At 44.9% G+C, this 23,026-nt stretch overlaps 1 protein-coding gene across 1 annotated transcript; it reads right to left on the bottom strand.

The window, feature by feature from the left end:
• Window positions 1-370: 370 nt before the first annotated feature.
• MRPS30 (mitochondrial ribosomal protein S30) lies at window positions 371-21,031 on the bottom strand. Its single transcript, XM_077285376.1, has 5 exons — window positions 20,387-21,031; window positions 18,239-18,384; window positions 17,726-17,831; window positions 3,474-3,650; window positions 371-748 (listed from the first exon to the last, which is right to left on the bottom strand). The coding sequence occupies exons 1-5, from the start codon at window positions 20,934-20,936 to the stop codon at window positions 486-488; spliced, it is 1,242 nt and encodes a 413-aa protein (XP_077141491.1). The 5' UTR covers window positions 20,937-21,031; the 3' UTR covers window positions 371-485.
• Between the last annotated feature and the right edge of the window lie 1,995 nt (window positions 21,032-23,026).

The following is a 23,026-nucleotide window of genomic DNA, read 5'->3' as shown; positions in this document are numbered from 1 at the left end:
AGAAGGACATTATTACTAGGGGACTAGTAACCCTTCTGCCATGTAGTCCTCACTATTCATGAGCTCTGTATAACCCCGCCCACACCACTGATTGGTAGTTGTGTACACTGTGCATGGGCAGACAGCTACCAATCAGTGCTGTGGGCGGGGTTATACAGAGCTCAGCATTCAGAGAACTGCTAGATCTGCAGCAGATTAAGGAATTTCATCAAAACGACAGCAGGAAGCTCAGTAAGTGATAAATCGCTGGAAACAGGGTCTGTCTGGTGAAAGATTCGCCTTACTACTCAAAGTATAATCACAAACTCTCAAACATTACAGAAAAAAAACATTAGCTTTCTTGCATCAAAAACAAACAATCATAACATGGTAAAAATCTGAGAATTCATTTTATTTCCTGGACTGCAAGGAAGCAATTTCTGAAATATATATATGTACATATGAAATAGCTAAGAAAGTTTATTCTTTTCTTTGAGGCCATGGAGCTACGCCGGCGAGTTGAGGAAAAAGCGAACTAGCTGTCTAAACACATCATCATTAAATCCTTTGATGTCGTCTTTTTCCACCGTTTCATAAAGAGGAGCGCTTTCCGTTCCCCAACAAATGTTCTTACGATTTGGGTCTTTGTCTGCATCCACGGCCAGAGCCAAAGTATTCAGCTGGTAGCAGAAAAATGAAAAATGCCTCCCGTCAGAAATAACACCTTGTGAGACAAAAGGCCGCGTGACATCTGCCTGACTCCAGAAGCCTGCCGGAGAATAAAAGGGAAAGAATTAGGAGCACAAAACATAAGCCGGTGGCACTAGGCAGTTTTTATTAGGTCTGCACTGCGGCACAGTCATTGCCAGAGGCACTGTGCACGTTTCATGGAGGACAGCTCAGTAACGAGGCATCAGACCGGTCACCCCACATCTGTGTGCGGCTGGGCCTACATAGATAACACAAAGCCAACATACTGCCACTCACTGCTAGTGGCGAGTAGCCAGCGTACAACTCCGATAGCACTCGCTCTAATGTCACAGCGGCTTGTGAAAATATTCACACATCAAAACCTCCCACCCCTCTTGGCTTTTTACCTATTGTGTTACAGTACAACCTGTGCCTAAATATTTTTTAATCGGATATATGTGTGATGCATTAGTACTTTCTGGTGCAATAAATCATCTTCAGTCTCAGTAACAGGAAGCCCACCTGTGTGCAATTTAGGTGTTCCATGTCTGTTAGTATACACACACACACACACACACACACACACACACACACACACACACACTTTACCTTTTATGACAAGCCACAGAGGCGGCAACACCATTAGGTAAGAGGCACCACTCACCAAACACCGTGAAGACTAAGGAGATCACCAAACAAGTCAGGGACAAAGTTATTGAGAAAGATAAGTCAGCGTTGGGTTATAAAAAAAATATCCCAATCTCTGATGATCCCACAGGGCATCATGAAATCCATTATCAGACAAAGAACACGGTACCACAATGCCCCTGCCAAGAGAGCTGCCCACCAAAACTCTAAGCCCAGACAAGAGGGCATTAATCAGAGAGGCAGCACAGAGACCAAAGAATGACCCTGAATGAGCTGCAGAGTTCCCAAGCAGAGACTGGAGTATCTGTCCTTAAAACCACAATAAGCAGTACACACAAAAATTGTAAAGCTCGTTTAGAGTTTGCCAAAAGATATGTGGGAGACGCCGCAAATGTATGGAGAAAGGTGCTGTGCTCAGAGGAGACCAAAATTTTACTTTTTTGGCCACAAAGGTAAAAGGTATGTCTGACCCAAACCAACACAGCTCATCACCCCAAGAACACCATTCTCACAGTGAAACATGGTGGTGGAAACATCATGTTGTGGGGGATGTTTTTCGGCAGCAGGGACAGAGAAAATGTTCCTAGTCAAAGGGAAAATGGATGGTGTGAAATACAGGAATTTTGTTGAGAAAAATCTGTTTATTGATTTGAGGCTGGGACTGAGGATCACATTCCAATAAGACAATGACCCAAAGCATACTGCAAAAGCAACCCTCGAGTGGTTAAAGGGTAAACATGTAAATGTTCTGGAGTGGCATAATGAAAGCCCAGATCTCAATCCAATTGATAATCTGCTCAGACTTGAAGATTGCTTTTTACCAGAGGAAACCATCCAATTTGAATGAGCTGGAGTAGTTTTGCTTTGAGGAATGGGCAAAAATCCCAGTGAAAAGTGGAAAGATCATAGAGACTTATCCAAAGTGACATGCAACTGTAATTGCAGCAAAACGAGGCTCTACAAAGCACTCACTTTAGGGGGGGTGAACAGTTAAGCACACTGAAGTTTCAAGTTATGTTGTCCTATTAGCTTCACAATACAAAAAGGAAAAACAAATGTTTACAAATGTAGGCATGTTCTTTACATGAACTTATGCAAACACAAATAAATAATAATAATAATAATAATAATAAAAAAAAAGGAAATTCCAGGTTGTTAGGTAACAAAACAGGAAAAATGCCAAGGGGAGTGATTACTTTTGTAAGCCACTGTATACTATGGAGTAGTGCAGACTAGTATTTAGCGTTTTCTACACTACAATTTCAGCGTAAATAGGATGGCACGCACCCATACAAGTCTATGTGTGCATGCAAAACTTCAGAGTGCAGTCGAATATCAGCCGAGTGCAGTCAGATATACAACGACTCACAGAATGGAGAAATTAAGTTTTCTATCTTTTCAGCACCCGTGATCCGATTCTTTTGCATTTGAGAATCAGACCACAGTACAATGACACTGATCATGCTCGCAGCAGAGCTTGAGCAGAGAGTCATTCGCATATAGCATCCGTTTCTTTTGCATGAGAGAATCATCGGATGCTACTTGCCAGTGTGAGTCCTTAGGGTTTGGGGCCCAATGAGATCCACTCATAAAACTTTAAAGGGCTTGTCCGGCATTAGGCTACAAGTCACTATGTAACCGCAAACTTGCACACTGAGAATTCTTCAATGCTGGGAGCAGCAGATGGTTATGTGACTGCAGGTATTCGATTTTCATACTTCCGCCCACAATTAGACTAGAAGTGCGCAGTCTCGCTCAATGCAATTGTATTGCCCGAGATCAGACACGTCACCGCATGTATGCAAAACGCATAACTGTGGTCACGCGTCCACTGCTGGAGAATCCTCACAGTGAGCAGTGCACGCTATATGAGGATTCACAAGTCTGCAGACACAGTAACTGAAAAGTTGTATGCTAAGGCCGGACAATAACTGATAAAAAGGCCAGAATTAAAGAAAATATATATGTATAACAGTTTTCAGAATTCCCATAGAAGTCAGAGGAAGCAGCTCAGGTGTGTAGTCACCTACATACTCAGCAGTGCAAGTCTTGGCACCAATCCGGAGATGATGCAGGACTCAGAGGCGAGATCTACCTCCATCACACATTTAGGGCATATCCTGCTTTAAACTAATGCACTCACTCGTACAACGCACCTTGGTACATGGCCTGAGCTCCCGTCCAGGCAAAAAGGCTTGCTATGGCATTTGCTCGCAGGAATACTTCTACATGGTCTCCTCGGCTCAGCTTTTGTAGCCTCTCCCTCTTGAATTTGTCTGCCACAAGGTGAAACTGAGTGTGGCCAAAGCTACAAGGGTCATCTAACTTGGAACCTAGAAAGGATAGAGCAGAAAGTTAGTCCGGATCCACAGCCAAGAACGCTTTCTAGGTGAAGAATTAGTAAGGTTCCATATACACTGATGATTCCCTTGCTGGGCCCATTTGCTTTTCCAATGCTATAATAGCAGCAACACACACAAAAGATAAGAGGACTGGAGGTTGAGGCTATTAACCCATTCCAGACCAACTCATTTTGATATTTTAAAGGGGTTGTCCAGTTTAAAACTACACATCGTTAGTCAATATGTGACAGCAGACTTGTGAATCCTTAAATAGTGCGCTGCAAGGATACTCTGGTGCCAACAGCATGCTGTCATGTGACCACAAGTATGCGTTGGGTGAGGCTGGATACAGTCTGGTCGGCATGTGACCGCATGTATGCGCCCCCTATTCGATTGATGCAAGTGTGCGCAATGAGAGAGAGAGAGAGAGAGAGAGAGAGAGAGAGAGAGAGAGAGAGAGAGAGAGAGAGAGAGAGAGAGAGAGAGAGAGAGAGAGAGAGAGAGAGAGAGAGAGAGAGAGAGAGAGAGAGAGAGAGCGCGAGAGAGAGAGAGAAGAGAGAGAGAGAAGAGAGAGAGAGAGAAGAGAGAGAGAGATCATTATTTAGACATTACAGGACTAATAGTAGTCATTCGTGCATCAGGATGGGTCTTAACTGTGGGAAGAGTTGTAATCTTCACACTCATTATTTCGGGTGCATATGCCTTGGAATTTAATTCTTATGATTGTTACTTGAAGGGAAACTAAACTGTAATCTGGTACTTGTTTACTTTGCTCATCGCTTTCCTATAATATGAATATAGAATTGTGAAACCCTAATATGTTCTGACGTTACATTTATCATCATTTTGTCCTCCCTATTTTTCGTGAACACCTTCCCACCACAGCCAGTTCTGGTGATCCTGACCAGACCAAATTTTTCAAATCTGCCAGGAGTCTTCTGCCTAGTGATTCAGACATTTCTAGTTACATTTAGCTTGATACAATTTATGTTTATTATAGAAATCCTGTGCTGCATCACAGCAGCTATTCACCAGCTCAGAGTCAACTGCACAGTAAGGCTACTTGCACACTAGCGTTGTTTGCAATACATTGCAATGCGTCGTTCAGGAGAAAAAACGCATCCTGCAAAGTTGTCTGCAGGATGCGTTTTTTCCCCATAGACTTACATTGCCACACGTCGCAACCGTCGTGCGACGGTTGCGTCGTGTTTTGGCGCACCGCCGGCACAAAAAAGTAACACGTAACTTTTTTTGTGCGTCGAGTCCGCTATTTTCGACCGCGCATGCGTGGCTGAAACGCCGCCCCCTCCTCCCCGGACCTTACAATGGGGCAGCGGAAGCATCGTAAGACTGCTTCCGCTGCCCACGTCGGGCATTATTTTCACAGCATGCGTCGAAATGTCAGCCCGACGCACTGCGACGAGCCCATACCGACGCTAGTGTGAAAGCAGCCTAAGGGGAAGATTCACGAGGGAAAAAAATAAATAAATAAATCGGACAGTCTCATCTATAAAAATAAGACTTTTTCTCACATAATGTGTGTGCAGTCCACATACAATCCACTATTTTACAGCAGCAATTAATCACTTACAAGACCATTTAGAGATAATGTTACAGAATGTCAATGTATCCGTAAAAATCAGATGTGCTCACTTAGACGGGAGAGAATCAGCTAGTGGACACCAGGTCACATTTATAGAGTCCCTGAGAAGCCAAAACTGCAAAAACCTCCCCACAAGTGACTCCATTTTAGAACCTATACCCCTCAAGAAATATCTCCAAGGCTGTTGAGCATTTTGAGCCCACAGGTGCTTCACAATTCAAAACTTTGGGCAGTTATAACAAAAAATATATAGAATAAATAAATAATAAAAAAAAACAAAAAAAAAAAAAACAAACAAACCACACTCCTCCAAAATGTTTCATCCCCAATTGCATTTCTGACAAGGGCTACTGTAGGAAAAAGACCCCACAATTCGTAACTACATTTCTCCTTAAGGTGAACTTGTGTTTCACGGCAGAGTTGAAAAGGAATGAGCATTATTTAATATTTTTTTAGCACACATATGGCTGGAATAGTTTGAGGGTGCCATTTGCAGAGACCCCAAGTGCCAGAACAGCAGAAAAATCCAACAACAAGAGCCCATTAGACCCCTCAAGGCATTCATCTGGGGGGTATAGCGAGTATTTTTATCCCACAGGTGTTTCAATTTTTCCATAGGGATGTGTGAAAATGTAATATTACATATGTTACAATAGTAAGTAGATTTAACATAAAGGTTAAATAAAATGTTTTACCTTTACCACTGCTAATAAGAAAAAAAAGTGTACACATAAGTTACACGATTTTCTACCAAGCGCAGCAGTTTAGTTTCACAATATTTAACCCCTTAGTGACAGAGCCAATTTGGTACTTAATGACCGAGCCAATTTTTACAATTCTGACCAGTGTCACTTTATGAGGTTATAACTCTGGAACGCTTTATCGGATCCCGCTGATTCTGAGATTGTTTTTTCGTGACATGTTGTACTTCAAGTTAGTGGTAACATTTCTTCGATATTACTTGCGATTATTTATGAAAAAAATGGAAATATGGCGAAAATTTTTAAAATTTTGCAATTTTCAAACTTTGTATTTTTATGCCCTTAAATCAGAGAGATATGTCACAAAAAATAGTTAATAAATAACATTTCTCACATGTCTACTTTACATCAGCACAATTTTGGAAACAATTTTTTTTTTTTGTTAGGGAGTTATAAGGGTTAAAAGTTGACCAGCAATTTCTCATTTTTACAACACCATGTTTTTTTTAGGGACCACATCACCTTTGAAGTGATTTTGAGGGGTCTATATGATAGAAAATAACCAAGTGTGACACCATTCTAAAAACTGCACCCCTCAAGCTGCTCAAAACCACATTCAAGAAGTTTATTAACCCTTTACGTACTTCACAGGAACTAAAACAATGTGGAAGAAAAAAATTAACATTTTACTTTTTTTTGCAAACATTTTACTGCAGAACCATTTTTTTTAATTTTCACAAGTGTAAAAACAGAAATTTAACCACAAATTTTGTTGTGCAATTTTTCCTGAGTACGCCGATACCCCATATGTGGAGGTAAACCACTGTTTGGGCGCACCGCAGAGCTTGGAAGTGAAGGAGCACCGTTTGACTGTTTCAATGCAGAATTGGCTGGAATTGAGATCGGACGCCATGTCGCGTTTGGAGAGCCCCTAATGTGCCTAAACAGTGGAAACCCCCCACAAGTGACCCCATTTTGGAAAATAGACCCCCCAAGGAACTTATCTAGATATGTGGGGAGAACCTTGAATGCCCAAGTGCTTCACAGAAGTTTATAATGCAGAGTAGTGAAAATAAAAAATATTTTTTTTCCCACAAAAAAGATTTTTTTAGCCCCCAAATTTTTATTTTCACAAGGGTAACAAGAGAAATTGGACCCCAAAAGTTGTTGTCCAATTTGTCCTGAGTATGCTGGTACCCCATATGTGGGGGTAAACCACTGTTTGGGCGCACGGCAGAGCTCGGAAGGGAAGGAGCGCCATTTTGGAATGCAGACTTTGATAGAATTGTCTGCGGGCGTTATGTTGCGTTTGCAGACCCCTAATGTACCTAAACAGTAGAAACCCCCACAAGTGACCAAATTTTGGAAACTAGACCCCCTAAGGAACTTATCTAGATATGTGGTGAGAACTTTGAAAGCTCAAGTGCTTCACAGAAATTTATAATGCAGAGTAGTGAAAATAAAAAAATATATTTTTTTCCAACAAAAAAGATTTTTAGCCCCCAAGTTTTTATTTTCACAAGGGTAACAGGAGAAATTGGACCCCAAAAGTTGTTGTCCAATTTATCCCGAGTACGCTGATGCCCCATATGTGGGGGTAAACCACTGTTTGGGCGCACGGCAGAGCTCAGAAGGGAGGGAGTACCATTTGACTTTTTTAGCGCAAAATTGGCTGTCGTGTTTGGAGACCCCCTGATGTACCTAAACAGTGGAAACCCCCCAATTCTAACTCCAACCCTAACCCCAACACAGCCCTAACCATAATCTCAACCTGATCCATAATCCTAATCACAACCCTAACGATAATCACAACCCTAACCCCAAAACAGCCCTAATCTCAACCCTAACCATAACCCTAATCAAAACCCTAAATCCAACACACCCCTAACCCTAATCCCAACCCTAACCCTAATCCCAACCCTAATCCCAAACGTAACACTAATCCCAACCCTAATCCAAACCCTAACCCTAATCCCAACTCTAACCCTAACTTTAGCCCCAACCCTAACTTTAGCCCCAACCCTAACCATAACTTTAGCCCCCGTCGTCACAAAAAAAGTTCAATGTAACCTTTTTTTTGTACGTCGCGTCCGCCATTTCCGCGGATGCGTGGCCGTAACTCTGCCCCCTCCTCCCCAGGACATAGACTGGGCAGCGGATGCGTTGAAAAACTGCATCCGCTGCCCACGTTGTGCACAATTTTCACAACGTGCGTCGGTACATCGGGCCGACGCATTGCGACCGCCCCGTACCGACGCAAGTGTGAAAGAAGCCTAAGGCTACTTTCACACTAGCGTCGTACTCGGCCCATCGCAGTGTGTCGGGCCGACGTACCGAGGCCAGCGTTGTAAGCGCCGCACAACGGGTGCAGCGGATGCTGTTTTTTCAACGCATCCGCTGCCCCATTGTGAGGTGCGGGGAGGCGGAGTTCCGGCCACGCATGCGCGGTCGGAAATGGCGGACACGTCGCACAAAAAAGTTACATGTAGTTTTTTTTTGTGTCGACGGTCCGCCGAAGCACGACGCATCCGTCGCACGATGGATGCGACATGTGGCAATCCGTCGCAATGCGTCGCTAATGCAAGCCAATGGAGAAAAAACGCATCCTGCAAGCACTTTTGCAGGATGCGTTTTTTCTCCAACGACGCATTGCGACGGAAGCCAAAAAACGCTAGTGTGAAAGTAGCCTAACCCTAACCCTAGCCCTAACCCTAAATTTAGCCCCAACCCTAACCCTAACTCTAACCCTAACCCTAACTCTAACCCTAACTCTAACCCTAACTCTAACCCTAACTCTAACTCTAACCCTAACTCTAACCCTAACCCTAATTTTAGCCCCAACTTGTCTTCTCCTGCCGGCCGGCAGATGGCAGCAGATGGCGGGCGCACTGCGCATGCGCCCGCCATGATGAAAAAGCCGGCTGGCAGGAGAAGACAGAAGAGGACCCAGGGACCCCGGGTGAGTATGATAGGGTCCCCGAATCCCCCTATTTCTCTGTCCTCTGATGTGTGATCACATCAGAGGACAGAGAACTAACTGATCGCTTTTTTTTTTGCGGTCGCCGGTAAACTGTTAATTACCGGCGATCGCAAAGCAGGGGTCGGTGCAAACCAACCCCGATCATGTTCTTTGGGGTCTCGGCTACCCCCGGCAGCCGAGACCCCAAAGAACATCCGGGTGCCGGGCGGCGGGCGCACTGCGCGTGCGCCCGCCATTTTTTCCCGGAAAAAAGATGGCGGCGCCCATGGGGAGACACGAGGAGCACCGGGGGAGGTAGGTAAGTATTGGGGGGCTATTGGGGGCCATCGGGGACCACATTTCTCTGTCCTCCGATGTGCGATCACATCGGAGGACAGAGAAATTAAACGGCAAATCGCGTTTTTTTTTTTTTGTTGCGACCGCCGGTAAACGGTTAATTACCGGCGATCGCAACTCGGGGGTCGGTAAAAACCCCTCGAATCATGTTCTCTGGGGTCTCGGCTACCCTCGGCAACCGAGACCCCAGAGAAAACCCGACTCTGGGGGGCGCTATTCACTTTTTCCACAGCGCCGTTAATTAACGGCGCTGTGGTTTAAGTACCCTTAGCGGCCGCCGTTAAAAGGCGTATCGGCGGTCGTTAAGGGGTTAAGGTAGACTTTAGTCATTCGAGATCGATCTATCACCCAACATGCTGACCCAGAGGAAGACAAAAACCCCGTGGGCCAGATGCCAATTGCCCCATATTAGGGAAACAATTGGCTCCTGACTCCACATACGGCAATCACACTAGATCCCCGGATCATTGTCCCATCACAGAATCCAGTGCTCAGAACCTGTAAGATTATAGTTTTCAAGAAAGGTATCCAGACCCCGATCGTACATTAGTGAATCAGCCATTACATCATCATGTGGCAGAGAGTTCCACAATCTCACAGCTCTAACAGGAAAGAATCTGCATCTATGATTATTAAACCTTCCTCTCACTATTGCCGGCCTTAGGGCTCCATTTGGATGCCATCTAAGTGCTGAAAATTTTTTTTTCTCATCCAAGGAAATAAAAAAAAAAAAAAAAACTTGTGAAATGCAGTCCAAAATGATAAAGATCTGAACAAAATCACTATAGAAACTAGGACCGTTTTTCTCGTACATGGAGAACAAAAAAAACAAACAAACAAAAAAGCTGAACGTAACTATAAAAAGATAATTAGAAATGTGTCTGCACTGTCTCCTCATATTTCTACATTGTAATAAGATCTTTTTCCCCCCCAAACGGAATAAAGCCAAGTTTGATAACCTGTCTTGGTATAGCAGTTCCCTTAGTAATGTGAAATCACACTAGGTCTGAGTGTGCCTCCAGTATGCCGCTAAACGTTCGCTCCATTACAGTCTATGGCTCCGTTGGTGCATACGCCCGAATACAAGGGGGCGTAAACCCCAACAGGAACTACGGATGTGGTGAAAAGCGCAATGTGAAAACACCGTAAAAAAAAAAAAAAAAAAAAAAAGGAATCTGTCAGCAGGTTTTTGCAATGTAAAACGGAAGTCAGCATGAGGTTGGGGTTAACAAGTTAAATGCCGCTGTCAATCTCGGACAGTGAAATTTAACATTCTCGCGCCAGAAACCGTCACAAACCTCACCCATCGGTGCCCGTGTCACATGATCAGTGCACTGAGCTCCTTGCCATGCTAAAGGTGCACTGAAGTCCCATCATGTGCACTTGTAACAAAAGTTGAGTGTAATTACAGCAATGTAATCGGCTCTATTATTCATAACAGTCCATAGAGCCTCTATTAAACCATTTAAAATCTGAAGTATGTTAATAATAAAAATAGAATTAAACTTTGGCTTGTGTTACCATTTTCCAAGACCCGTAACGTTTTTCCTTTCTGTCACTGGAGCTCGGTGAGAAGTTGTTTTTTGTTTGTTGAGCTGCAGTTTTCATTTTTACAATATTTGGGTTCATGTGACATTTTTAGCTTTTTTTTTTGTTTTGGGGGGGGGGGGGGGGGGGGGATAAGACGACTGAAAATAAAAAAACAAATTCTGGTGATTCTCATTACGTTTACCAGTCAGGTTAATTAGTTTTGTATTTTTTTTGGGATGAGACATTTCTGAAATACTGCTTATTTTTTTTTAGTAGTGTGAGAGGGTAATTCATATGTACAAAAAAATAAAAATAAATAAAAGACAACACCACACCACACACTACCTGTATTTGTCCGATTGCTTATATCAGCGTTTCCCAAACCCCGTCGTCACACCCAACAACACGTGCTTCCAGGATTTTCTTAGAATTGCACAAATGAGAATCTGTATCAATTTCACATGCCTTGAAAGTACATTTTATCACTTGAGCAATATTAATAAAATGCAGAAAACATGATCTGTAGGGGGCTGTGAGGGCTGGAGTTTGGGAAACACTGGCTTATACCACAGTTGTATGAAAATTGTTTGCCCCCTTCCCGATTTCCTATTCTTTTGCATGTTTGTCACACTTAAATGTTTCAGATCACCAAACAAATTTATATATTCGACAAAAGATAAGTAAACACAAAATGCAGTTTATAAATGAAGGTCTTTATTATTAATGGAAAAAGAAATCCAAACAAGTCTTTTACAACGCTCAGGCACATTAAAGGGTTTCCAAGCATGAACCGCCTTTTTAAGGGCATGTCACAGCATCTCAATCGTATCAAGGTTTGGACTTTGACTAGGCCACTCCAAAGTCTCAATTTTGTCTTTCTTAAGCCATTCAGAGGTGGACTTGCAGCTGTGTTTTGAGATCATTGTTCTTCTGCAAAACCCAAGTGCACTTCAGCTTGAGGTCATGAACAGATGGCTGGACATTCTTCAGGATTTTTGGGTAGGCAGTAGTGATGAATAAGTGTTCTCGTTACTCAAGTTTTCCGAGCATGCTCGGGTGTTCACCGAGTATTTAGGGCATGCTTGTAGATTATGCTTTTGTCTCTGCAGCTGCATGATTTGCAACTGTTAGACAACCTGAACACATGCAGGGATTGCCTGTTTGTTAGGGAATCCCCACATGTATTCAGAATGTCTAGCAGCCGCAAATCATGTGGCTGCAGGGACACAAAATCTATGGCATGCCCAAGATACTAGGAGAACACCCAAGCATGCCCGGAAAACCCGAGTAACGAGCACACTTACTCATCACTAGCAGGCAGCAGAACTCATGGTTCTATTTAGCACAGCAAGTCTTCTTGGTCCTGAAGCAGCAAAACAGCCCCAGACCATCACATAATTTAGTAAACCAATATAGAAAAAAAGAAAAAAAGAAAAAAAGACGGCACTGACTGCAAGAGGCGCTTCAGACTTTGACACCGGTGCCTTTGATATGTCTTAATGGGTCAGACAACCTATAAATCCAGACTTCGGGTGCTCCTCTGGAAACAACAACTGTTCATAATGTCTATATAAGAAATTTGAGGGCACTCACCGGTCTTCTTAGAAAATCCTTTATTGATAAAATCTAATACATGCGTTCATGGCCGGAGTCGACAGAGCCGAAGCTCATGTGAGCAGGGGGGATCACAGACGACGGCCGTTTCGCGCTTGTGCCTGCGCTTCTACGGGGTCACCGTAGAAGCGCAGGCACAAGCGCGAAACGGCCGTCGTCTGTGATCCCCCCTGCTCACATGAGCTTCGGCTCTGTCGACTCCGGCCATGAACGCATGTATTAGATTTTATCAATAAAGGATTTTCTAAGAAGACCGGTGAGTGCCCTCAAATTTCTTATATAGACATCATCACATAATTTACTGTTTGATTTTCCTTTTCTGAAATGCTGTTTTACTGCTACGTCAGATGTAATTTGACATATACTTCCAAAAAGTTTAACTTTTGTTTTGCCAGTCCACATTATATTCGTCCAAAAGTATTGGCTGTTACTAAGATGTTTTCCGACAAAACTGAGACAAGCCTTTATATGTTCCTATAGCTCAGCAGTGGTTTTTATCTTGGAACTCTGCTATTCAGGCCATTTTGTCCCGTCTCTTTCTTATGGTGGAGTCATGAACACTGACCTTAACTGAGACAAGTGCAGCCTGCAGTTCTTTGGAAGTTGTTGTGGGGTCTTTTGAGACCTCTTCGATGATTCATCGCCGCTCTCTCGGGGCAATTTTGGTCGGCCAAACACGCTTGGGAAGGTTCACCACTGTTCCATGTTTTTGCCATTTGTGGATAATGGATCTCACTGTGGATGGCTGGAGTACCAAAGCTTGATAGTGCCTTGCGAAAGTATTCGGATCCCTGGAACTTTTCAACTTTTTCCCACATATCATGCTTCAAAACAAAGATACCAAATGTATAATTTTGGTGAAGAATCAACAACAAGTGGAACACAATTGTGAAGTTGAACGAAATTTATTGCTTATTTTAAAATTTTGTGGAAATTTAACAACTGAAAGTGGGGCGTGCAATATTATTCGGCCCCTTTAGCTTAATACTTTGTTGCTCCACCTTTTGCGGTGATTACAGCTGCAGGTCGCTTGGGGTATGTCTCTATCAGTTTTGTACATCGAGAGACTGAAATTCTTGCCCATTCTTCCTTGGCAAACAGCTCGAGCTCAGTGAGATTTGATGGAGATCATTTGTGAACAGCAGTTTTCAGCTTTTTCCACAGATTCTCGATTGGATTGAGGTCTGGACTTTGACTTGGCCATTCTAACACCTGGATACGTTTATTTGTGAACCATTCCATTGTAGATTTTGCTTTAAGTTTGGGATCATTGTCTTGTTGGAAGACAAATCTCCATCCCAGTCTCAGGTCTTTTGCAGACTCCCAACAGGTTTTCTTCAAGAATGGTCCTGTATTTGGCTCCATCCAGCCTCCCATCAATTTTAACCATCTTCCCTGTCCCTGCTGAAGAAAAGCAGGCCCAAACCATGATGCTGCCACCACCATGTTTGACAGTGGGGATGGTGTGTTCAGGGTGATGAGCTTTGTTGCCTTTACGCCAAACATATCGTTTGGCATTGTCACCAAAAAGTTCAATTTTGGTTTCATCTGACCAGAGCACCTTCTTCCACATGTTTGGTGTGTCTCCCAGGTGGCTTGTTGCAAACTTTAAACAACACTTTTTATTAATATCTTTGAGAAATGGCTTTCTTCTTCCCACTCTTCCATAAAGGCCAGATTTGTGCAGTGTACGACTGATTGTTGTCCTATGGACAGACTGTCCCACCTCAGCTGTAGATCTCTGCAGTTCATCCGGAGTGATCATGGGCCTCTTGGCTGCATCTCTGATCAGTCTTCTCCTTGTTTGAGATGAAAGTTTAGAGGGACGGCCGGGTCTTTTTAGATTTGCAGTGGTATGATACTCCTTCCATTTCAATATGATCGCTTGCACAGTGCTCCTTGGGATGTTTAAAGTTTTGGAAATCATTTTGTATCCAAATCCGGCTTTAAACTTCTCCACAACAGTATCACGGACCTGCCTGTTGTGTTCCTTGGTCTTCATGATGCTCTCTGTGCTTCAAACAGAACCCTGAGACTATCTCAGAGCAGCTGCATTTATACGGAGACTTGATTACACACAGGTGGATTATATTTATCATCATAGACATTTAGGACAACATTGGATCATTCAGAGATCCACAATGAACTTCTGGAGTGAGTTTACTGAAAGTAAAGGGGCCGAATAATATTGCACGCCCCACTTTTCAGTTTTTGAATTTCCACAAAAAATTTAAAATAACCAATAAATTTCGTTCAACTTCACAATTGTGTTCCACTTGTTGTTGATTCTTCACCAAAAATTTACATTTGGTATCTTTATGTTTGAAGCATATGTGGGAGAAGGTTGAAAAGTTCCAGGGAGCCGAATACTTTCACAAGGCACTGTAGAAACGGCTTTATAACCTTTTCCAGACCGATAACTCTATTACGTTGTGTCTTATATATTCTAGAATTTCTTTGGGTAGCGGCATGTCAAGACTTTAGTCCACTTCACTTTGTGAAGCAGGTCCTATTTAAGTGATTTCTTCATTGAGAACAGGTGTGGCAGTAATTAGGTCTGCGTGTGGCTAGGGAATTTGAACTCTGCTTTCCAAAGATGTGATAAACCACAGTTCATTTAGGTTTTAAGGAACATACGGGGGAGGGACAATCACTTTTACACACAGGGCCCTGTAGGTTTGGATTTATCTTTCCCTTAACCCCTTCAAGACGAGGCCCTTTTTCGTTTTTGTGTTTTCATTTTTCGCTCCCCTCCTTCCCAGAGCCATAACTTTTTTATTTTTCCGTCAATATGGCCATGTGAGGGCTTATTTTTTGCAGGACGAGTTGTACTTTTGAACGACATCATTGGTTTTACCATGTCGTGTACTAGAAAACGGGAAACAAATTCCAAGTGCGGTGAAATTGCAAAAAAAGTGCAGTCCCACACTTGTTTTTTGTTTGTTTTTTTTTGCTAGGTTCACTGAATGCTAAAACTTCTCTAGGTCATTACGAGTTCATAGACACCTAACATGACTAGGTTATTTTTTATCCAAGTGGTGAAAAAAAATTCCAAACTTTGCTTAAAAAAAAAAAAAAAGTGCCGTTTTCCGATACCCGTAGCGTCTCCAATTTTCGTGATATGGGGTCGGGTGAGGGCTTATTTTTTGCGTGCCGAGCTGATGTTTTTAATTATACCATTTTGGCACAGACACGTTCTTTTGATCGCCCGTTATTGCATTTTAACGCAATGTCGCGGTGACCAAAAAAACTTAATTCTGGCGTTTCGGATTTTTTTCTCGCTACGCTGTTTAGCGATCAGGTTAATGCTTTTTTTAAATTGATAGATCGGGCGACTCTGAACGCGGCGATACCAAATATGTGTAGGTTTGGGGTTTTTTGTATTGTTTTATTTAGGATGGGGCGAAAGGGGGGTGATTTAAACTTTCATATTTTTACTATTTTTTTCACATTTTTAAAAACTTTTTTTTTTCACTTTTGCCATGCTTCATTAGCCTCCATGGGAGGCTAGAAGCAGGCACAGCCCGATTGGCTCTGCTACATAACAGCAATCATCAGATCGCTGCTATATAGCAGAATTGCAGGTGTGCTGTGAGCGCCGACCACAGGGTGGCGCTCACAGCTACCGAGGATCAGTAACCATAGAGGTCTCAAGGACCTCTATGGTTACCTTCCTGACGCATCGCCGACCCCCGATCATGTGACGGGGGTCGGCGATGACGTCATATCCGGCCGCCCGGCCGGATGCGGTAATTAAATGCCGCTGTCTGCGTTTGACAGCGGCATTTAACAGGTTAATAGCGGTGGGTGAATAGCGATTTCACCCGCCGCTATTGCGCGCACATGTCAGCTGTCCAAAACAGCTGACATGTCGCGACTTTGATGTGGGCTCAGCGCCGGAGCGCACATCAAAGGGGGAGACACGACATGCGCAGTACTAGTACGGCGCATGTCGTGAAAGGGTTAATAAAGGACTGCATTTATAAACTGCATTCTGTGATTACTTGTGTTATCTTTGTCTAATATTTAAATCTGTTTGGTGATCTAAAACACTTAGGTGTGACAAACATGCAAAAGAATAGGAAATCAGGAAGGGGGCAAACACTTTCACACAATTGTGTATACTGCAATTCTACATCACAGGAAATAGTGTAAATTGCCATCCCCTTGGAGTTCACCTTATAGCTGAGCTTCAGAGGAGGACCAAGATTTCTCTAACAGGGAACTTCACCAGAAGTCATAAAAACCCATCAGCGTGTTGCAGGGGGAGGTGATAGGAGGTGGTACACGTGCACCGCCTGACATTTAAATTTTGCGTAGATACCAGGAAAGCTGAGGAAAGAAGAGGCTGCTCACATTGCTGTCCACCCCATCTGATCTAATCCTGGAGATACAGAGGTCCTGTGGTAAGAAGAGGCTGTTCACACTGCTGTCCACCCCATCTGATCTAATACTGTAGATATTAGAAGTGCTGAGGTAAGAAGAGGCTGCTCACACTGCTGTCCACCCCATCTGATCTAATACTGGAGATATCAGAAGTGCTGAGGTAAGAAGAGGCTGCTCACACTGCTATCCATCCCATCTGATCTAATACTGAAGATACCAGGCTACTGAAGTAAGAGCAGCTGCTGTGACCTGGAGATAATGTGATAGCACATGGCTTATGATCTCCTGGTCCCCGCAGTGGAGATTCCTACTACACATGCTCACAGGCACCTGTTCTACCAACATTAAGGATAGGTATCTGTCATTGTGCCAAGACAACAGACACTTCAGTTCAATACCGATCACCTCCCTAGAGAAAGTTATTTAGATCTGCTAGTTAAGCTTTTAGGAATTTTCTATAGTTTTACTGTTATTTCCATAGAAACTCTTTAAAAAGGGAACCGATCATCAATTTTGTGAAATAGCTAAAAATATCACCTTATTTAACATCTGCTATGCATTCCCTAAATCCTTATAGAACCCCTTACTCCCCCCCTTGTATGCTCCCAAAAACCTTTTTAATTTCTCCCACGCTGTATGGTGATCTTCTAAGTCCTGTCTGATGTGCGTGGTTTCGTCCACGATGGGAGAGATGGAGAGGTCCAAAACCACGTCATCAGACCGGACTGAGGAGATTACCATACAGTGCGGGAGAAATTAAAACGGTTTTCAGGAGCATACAAGGGGGGAGTAAGGGGTTCTATAAGGATTTAGGGAATGCATAGCAGATGTTGAATAAGGTGATATTTGTAGCTGCTATGTCACAAAACTGGTGACATGTTCTCTTTAAAAAGGTTCTTTTTCTACTGTGACTTACCTATGAATATATTGTTATCATACTGTCTCTGGAACAGCGGTAACCGGCTTGGCTCGTATGAAACAACAGGAACCTCTTCAGCTACAACGAAGTCTAAAGGAACAAACTGGAAAAAAAAGGGAAAGAATGGTAATAATTATTAATGTACCATTATTATGTTCAAGAGTTTTAAAAGGGGCCTCCATGACTGATGGGATAAGGCTAGGTCATCAATATTAGACCAGTGAATGTCTGATAATCAGCATACCCACTACGTATAGAGCTGGAACAGCACAGCTCTGCACGCCGCCTCCCAGTGGCCCTTCTTTGGTATTGCAGCTAAGATCTTATTCACTTCAACAAAACGCTGACCCGCAGTACCCAAAAGTGGCCACTACACAGCATATGGCGCTGTGCTGTAGAACATGAATAAATCCTTCATTTGTCAGGAAGGAGTTAAACGGCAGCAATAAGCAGTATATCAATTTATTGATACAGAAACCATACAACTTCTCACTACCCAATAAGACTTACTTCTTTAAGTGGTTCGGGCACTCTGATTTGCACAAGTGGGGCATCATCCACTTGAAATCTGAGTGGGTCTATACAACCTTTCCTGTGGCCCCGAGGAACCTTGGTCTCGCCACGCAGCCAATAAAAGTTCACCTGCGGCTTCACATCTGTAAGTGAAAAAATGGCAACATGATTAAGGAGTATCCTGAGGCCGCGAGTGACGGGCGGGAGGTATAATATGCCGCAACTACACAGCGAGTGCCCGGATATTACAGGCAGCCGCTTCCACACGTGCAGACCACAACTATCATCCAGATATGAGGGCTGGTTTATGGCGGGTCAAGCTGCATTTTTAGCCACACAAACTTTGGAATTAATCTTTAATAACGGGGACTGGATTGATCCAAGTTTGGAAGGTATCCCCTGTCCATTGTACTACCGGAGCTACGGCCAGTGCCAGGTGCTCAATCCCCAGCGGTCCTGCCGAGAATGAATGGAGCCATGCTCAATCTCCAGTCATACAGGGCTCTTCAAATCTCAGCATCGAGGAAGGTGCAGGACTCCTCTAACCCCCCACAAGTGGATACGTCTGGGAGGTGCAGGACTCCTCTAACCCCCCACAATGGGATATGTTAGGGAGGTGCAGGGCTCCTCTAACCCCCCACAATGGGATACATCGGGGAGGTGCAGGGCTCCTCTAACCCCCCACAATGGGATACATCGGGGAGGTGCAGGGCTCCTCTAACCCCCCACCATGGGATACATCGGGAGGTGCAGGGCTCCTCTAACCCCCCACAATGGGATACATCGGGGAGGTGCAGGACTCGTCTAACCCCCCACAATGGGATACATCGGGGAGGTGCAGGGCTCGTCTAACCCCTCACAATGGGATATGTTGGGGAGGTGCAGGACTCCTCTAACCCCCCCACAATGGGATACATCGGGGAGGTGCAGGACTCCTCTAACCCCCCCACAATGGGATACATCGGGGAGGTGCAGGGCTCCTCTAACCCCCCACCATGGGATACATCGGGAGGTGCAGGGCTCCTCTAACCCCCCACAATGGGATACATCGGGGAGGTGCAGGACTCGTCTAACCCCCCACAATGGGATACATCGGGGAGGTGCAGGGCTCGTCTAACCCCTCACAATGGGATATGTTGGGGAGGTGCAGGACTCCTCTAACCCCCCCACAATGGGATACATCGGGGAGGTGCAGGACTCCTCTAACTCCCCCACAATGGGATACATCGGGGAGGTGCAGGGCTCCTCTAACCCCCCACCATGGGATACATCGGGAGGTGCAGGGCTCCTCTAACCCCCCACAATGGGATACATCGGGGAGGTGCAGGACTCCTCTAACCCCCCCACAATGGGATATGTTGGGGAGGTGCAGGGCTCCTCTAACCCCCCCACAATGGGATACATCGGGGAGGTGCAGGGCTCCTCTAACCCCCCACCATGGGATACATCGGGAGGTGCAGGGCTCCTCTAACCCCCCACAATGGGATACATCGGGGAGGTGCAGGACTCGTCTAACCCCCCACAATGGGATACATCGGGGAGGTGCAGGGCTCGTCTAACCCCTCACAATGGGATATGTTGGGGAGGTGCAGGACTCCTCTAACCCCCCCACAATGGGATACATCGGGGAGGTGCAGGACTCCTCTAACCCCCCCACAATGGGATACATCGGGGAGGTGCAGGGCTCCTCTAACCCCCCACCATGGGATACATCGGGAGGTGCAGGGCTCCTCTAACCCCCCACAATGGGATACATCGGGGAGGTGCAGGACTCGTCTAACCCCCCACAATGGGATACATCGGGGAGGTGCAGGGCTCGTCTAACCCCTCACAATGGGATATGTTGGGGAGGTGCAGGACTCCTCTAACCCCCCCACAATGGGATACATCGGGGAGGTGCAGGGCTCCTCTAACCCCCCACAATGGGATACATCGGGGAGGTGCAGGACTCCTCTAACCCCCCACAATGGGATACATCGGGGAGGTGCAGGACTCCTCTAACCCCCCCAGTGGGATATGTTGGGGAGGTGCAGGACTCCTCTATCCCCCCCATCCCAGCATGTGATACCCTAGAGAGGTGCAGGAGGCAGAACCGAGACCCCACACCTATAGGGCCTATGCCGGCGCCATGCTGGCAGCACTCACCCAGGCTGCAGCGGGTCAGGGCCGGGTTGTACCGGGCGCAGCAGCTGCTGAGGATGGACACGGCGCTGGTCAGGAAGGGTGCAGCGGACAGCTCCTGGCTGCGGTACAGGAAGCTGCGCCCCTTAGTGGTGTAGTAGAGGTGCTGCAGCAGGGCCTCGCACAGCGCAGACTTCAGGCCGGACATCTCCTGCTCCCCCAGCCCGGCCGCCCCCTCGCTCTGCCCCGGGAGCCCCCTCACGTACGCCGTCTTGGTGAAGTGCTGGTACCAGCGGTCGGCGCCCACCGCCAGTGTCTGCGGGTACACCACATACTTCAGCCGCTGCAGGCCGGAGATCAGCTTCAGCTTGGCGGCGATGTCGGTCTGCGCATGCACCCGGCTGTAGTGCCCCTCTATGCGCCGCCGCCTGGACGCTTTGCTCTTAGCGGTCATTGAGGCCACAACCGGCGGGTACAGAGAAGGGACGGCGGCGGGAGGCTCCGGGGGGAGCAGCAGGGCGGCCGGTAAGTCTGCATTGTGCCGCAGCTTCCCGAACATCTTGCGGCCCGCCATCTTGTGCCCCGGCAACCAAGGACGCGACCTTCCACAGAGTGTTGTGAGTGGACAGCTGAGAGTCACCTGACAGGAAACTGATCAATGACAGAACGCGGTCACTGACGTCTGGCTCCGCCCACACAGCGGCTGTATCACCACGTGCAGGAAGTGACGTCAGAGTGACACGCGCAGGCGCAGACTAGTAGTTGCCGCAGCACAGCCTGGCTGATAGTGGCGCATCCGCTTGTCACAGAGTTTGTGCATTTTGCCTCTGCAGTGACGGGGTTGGTTGGGTTTTCAGCTCTGTTCTTAAAAAGCGGTGAAATCCGTAGGGAGAACAATACTATAGAAATTGACGTGCTGTTCAGCCCTCCTCCATGTGGCAGTAATGTTCTCTGCGGATTGTCCCTGCTTTAAGGGGATTTCCACTGTCAGTGCTCTGCACACCATAGTCATTCCTGTATTAAGAAGGAATAGTACCATGTGTGCCCCAGCCTCCTCAGACCGGGCTGGGTGTCTGCTCTATGGAGGCGGACGGATGAGCAGGATCATCTTATTTTGCTTTATTACTGTATTGTTGACGTTGTTACCTATGACTGTTGTGTTTGAAACTGTTAAACTGTAAAGCACTGCGGAATATGTTGGCGCTATATAAATAAAGATTATTATTATTATTTGGCACATGTGATTTTAATTAGCAGGAGACTGCAAAGTAAGGAGCTCTTCGGGGCTGCACCTTTTTGCCTCTTTATTACTGCAACTTTTTTTCTGAATTATCGTGAGTCCAGGATCTTTTCAACTGTGTAATGTTCTTGCCCATCCACTTCAATAGGATCAGGTGGAGGTAGACGATGCCCTGGGAAAGGAATTTTTGTGTTGTGGAGAGGTGCGCTAATTAAAAGTTCTGCTATGGGGCCCCTTGATTTCTATGTATGCCCCTGGAGTCAAGTAATGTAAGGAATAAAGCCACATAATTCTAGGCTCGAATCTACCGCTCTCCATGCTTTGTGGTGTGCTGGGTTACTTGTGAAGCAACTGCTGTATTTTAAAGTAACTAAATTGTTGTATTTCTTTATTTACTACCAATTTCCTTATTTCTCTTCTATGGCACACATATTACATTCCTATTATTTAACACTGGAAAAACATAAGTAATGATTTTTTATTTTTTTTTAGCATTTTTATTATATAAGGTAATTTTTACCTCCAAAATTAATCTTTTAATTCTCTTGTGCATAATGATTTCATATACGTGTACATGTCTAACATACATTCATGGCCAAAATGTTGGTACCCTTGAAATTGTTCCAGAAAATGAAGTATTTCTCCCAGAAAATTATTGCAATTACACATGTTTTATTATACACGTTTATATCCTTTGTGTGTATTAAAATGACAGAAAAAAACAGAAAAAAGGCAAATTGGACATAATTTCACACAAAACCCAGAAAATGGGTCAGCTAAAAGTGTTGGCATTCTCAACTTAATATTTTATTGCACACCCTTTGGAATAAATAACTGCAATCAATCTCTTCCTATAACCATCACCAAGCTTCTTACACTTCTCAACTGGAATTTTGGACCTTTCTTCTATTGCAAACTGCTCCAGGTCTCTCATATTTGAAGGTGCCGTCTCCCAACAGCAAAGTTAAGATCTCAACACTGGTGTTTAATGGGATTTAGATCCGGACTCATTCCTAACCACTTCAGAAATCTCTAGCACTGTATTCCCATCAATTCCTGGGGGCTTCTTGAAGTATGTTTTGGGTCATTGCCCTGCTGGAAGACCCATGACCTAGGATGCAAACCCACCTTTCTGACACTGGTAACCATATAAGCCGTTCACTATTAGTGCTGATCGAATAATCGAATAGTCAAATATTGGATTTGGCAAAATCGGCCCTAACAATTTCTAATATCCGTGTACTCGTACCTTATAACAAAACCAATGCTAGTCAATGGGAAAGCCGACTATTTTTCTGCTGGACCCAACAAAGAGGAATGGGAAAAAAGCTGAACTGGATGGGAAAGAGTTAAAACTAAATGGGAACAGCATGGAGAAGATGCTTGCATGCCTTTCTGACTCACATATTGTATCTGGGAATAAT

Source organism: Ranitomeya variabilis, chromosome 1 (genome assembly GCF_051348905.1).
Source record: "Ranitomeya variabilis isolate aRanVar5 chromosome 1, aRanVar5.hap1, whole genome shotgun sequence".
In the NCBI taxonomy this organism is placed as follows: Eukaryota; Metazoa; Chordata; class Amphibia; order Anura; family Dendrobatidae; genus Ranitomeya; species Ranitomeya variabilis.
The sequence above is the reverse complement of the archived record's forward strand: the minus strand, read 5'-3'. Positions and strand labels throughout refer to the sequence as shown.

Coding starts and splice junctions, on each gene's coding strand:
- MRPS30 (XM_077285376.1), bottom strand. CDS start 20,936: ATGGCGGGCCGCAAGATGTTCGGGAAGCTGCGGCACAATGCAGACTTA. Junction 17,832..18,238: donor TGCCCGAACCACTTAAAGAA/GTAAGTCTTATT, acceptor TTTTTTTTCCAG/TTTGTTCCTTTAGACTTCGT. Junction 749..3,473: donor AGCTCAGGCCATGTACCAAG/GTGCGTTGTACG, acceptor ATTCTCCGGCAG/GCTTCTGGAGTCAGGCAGAT.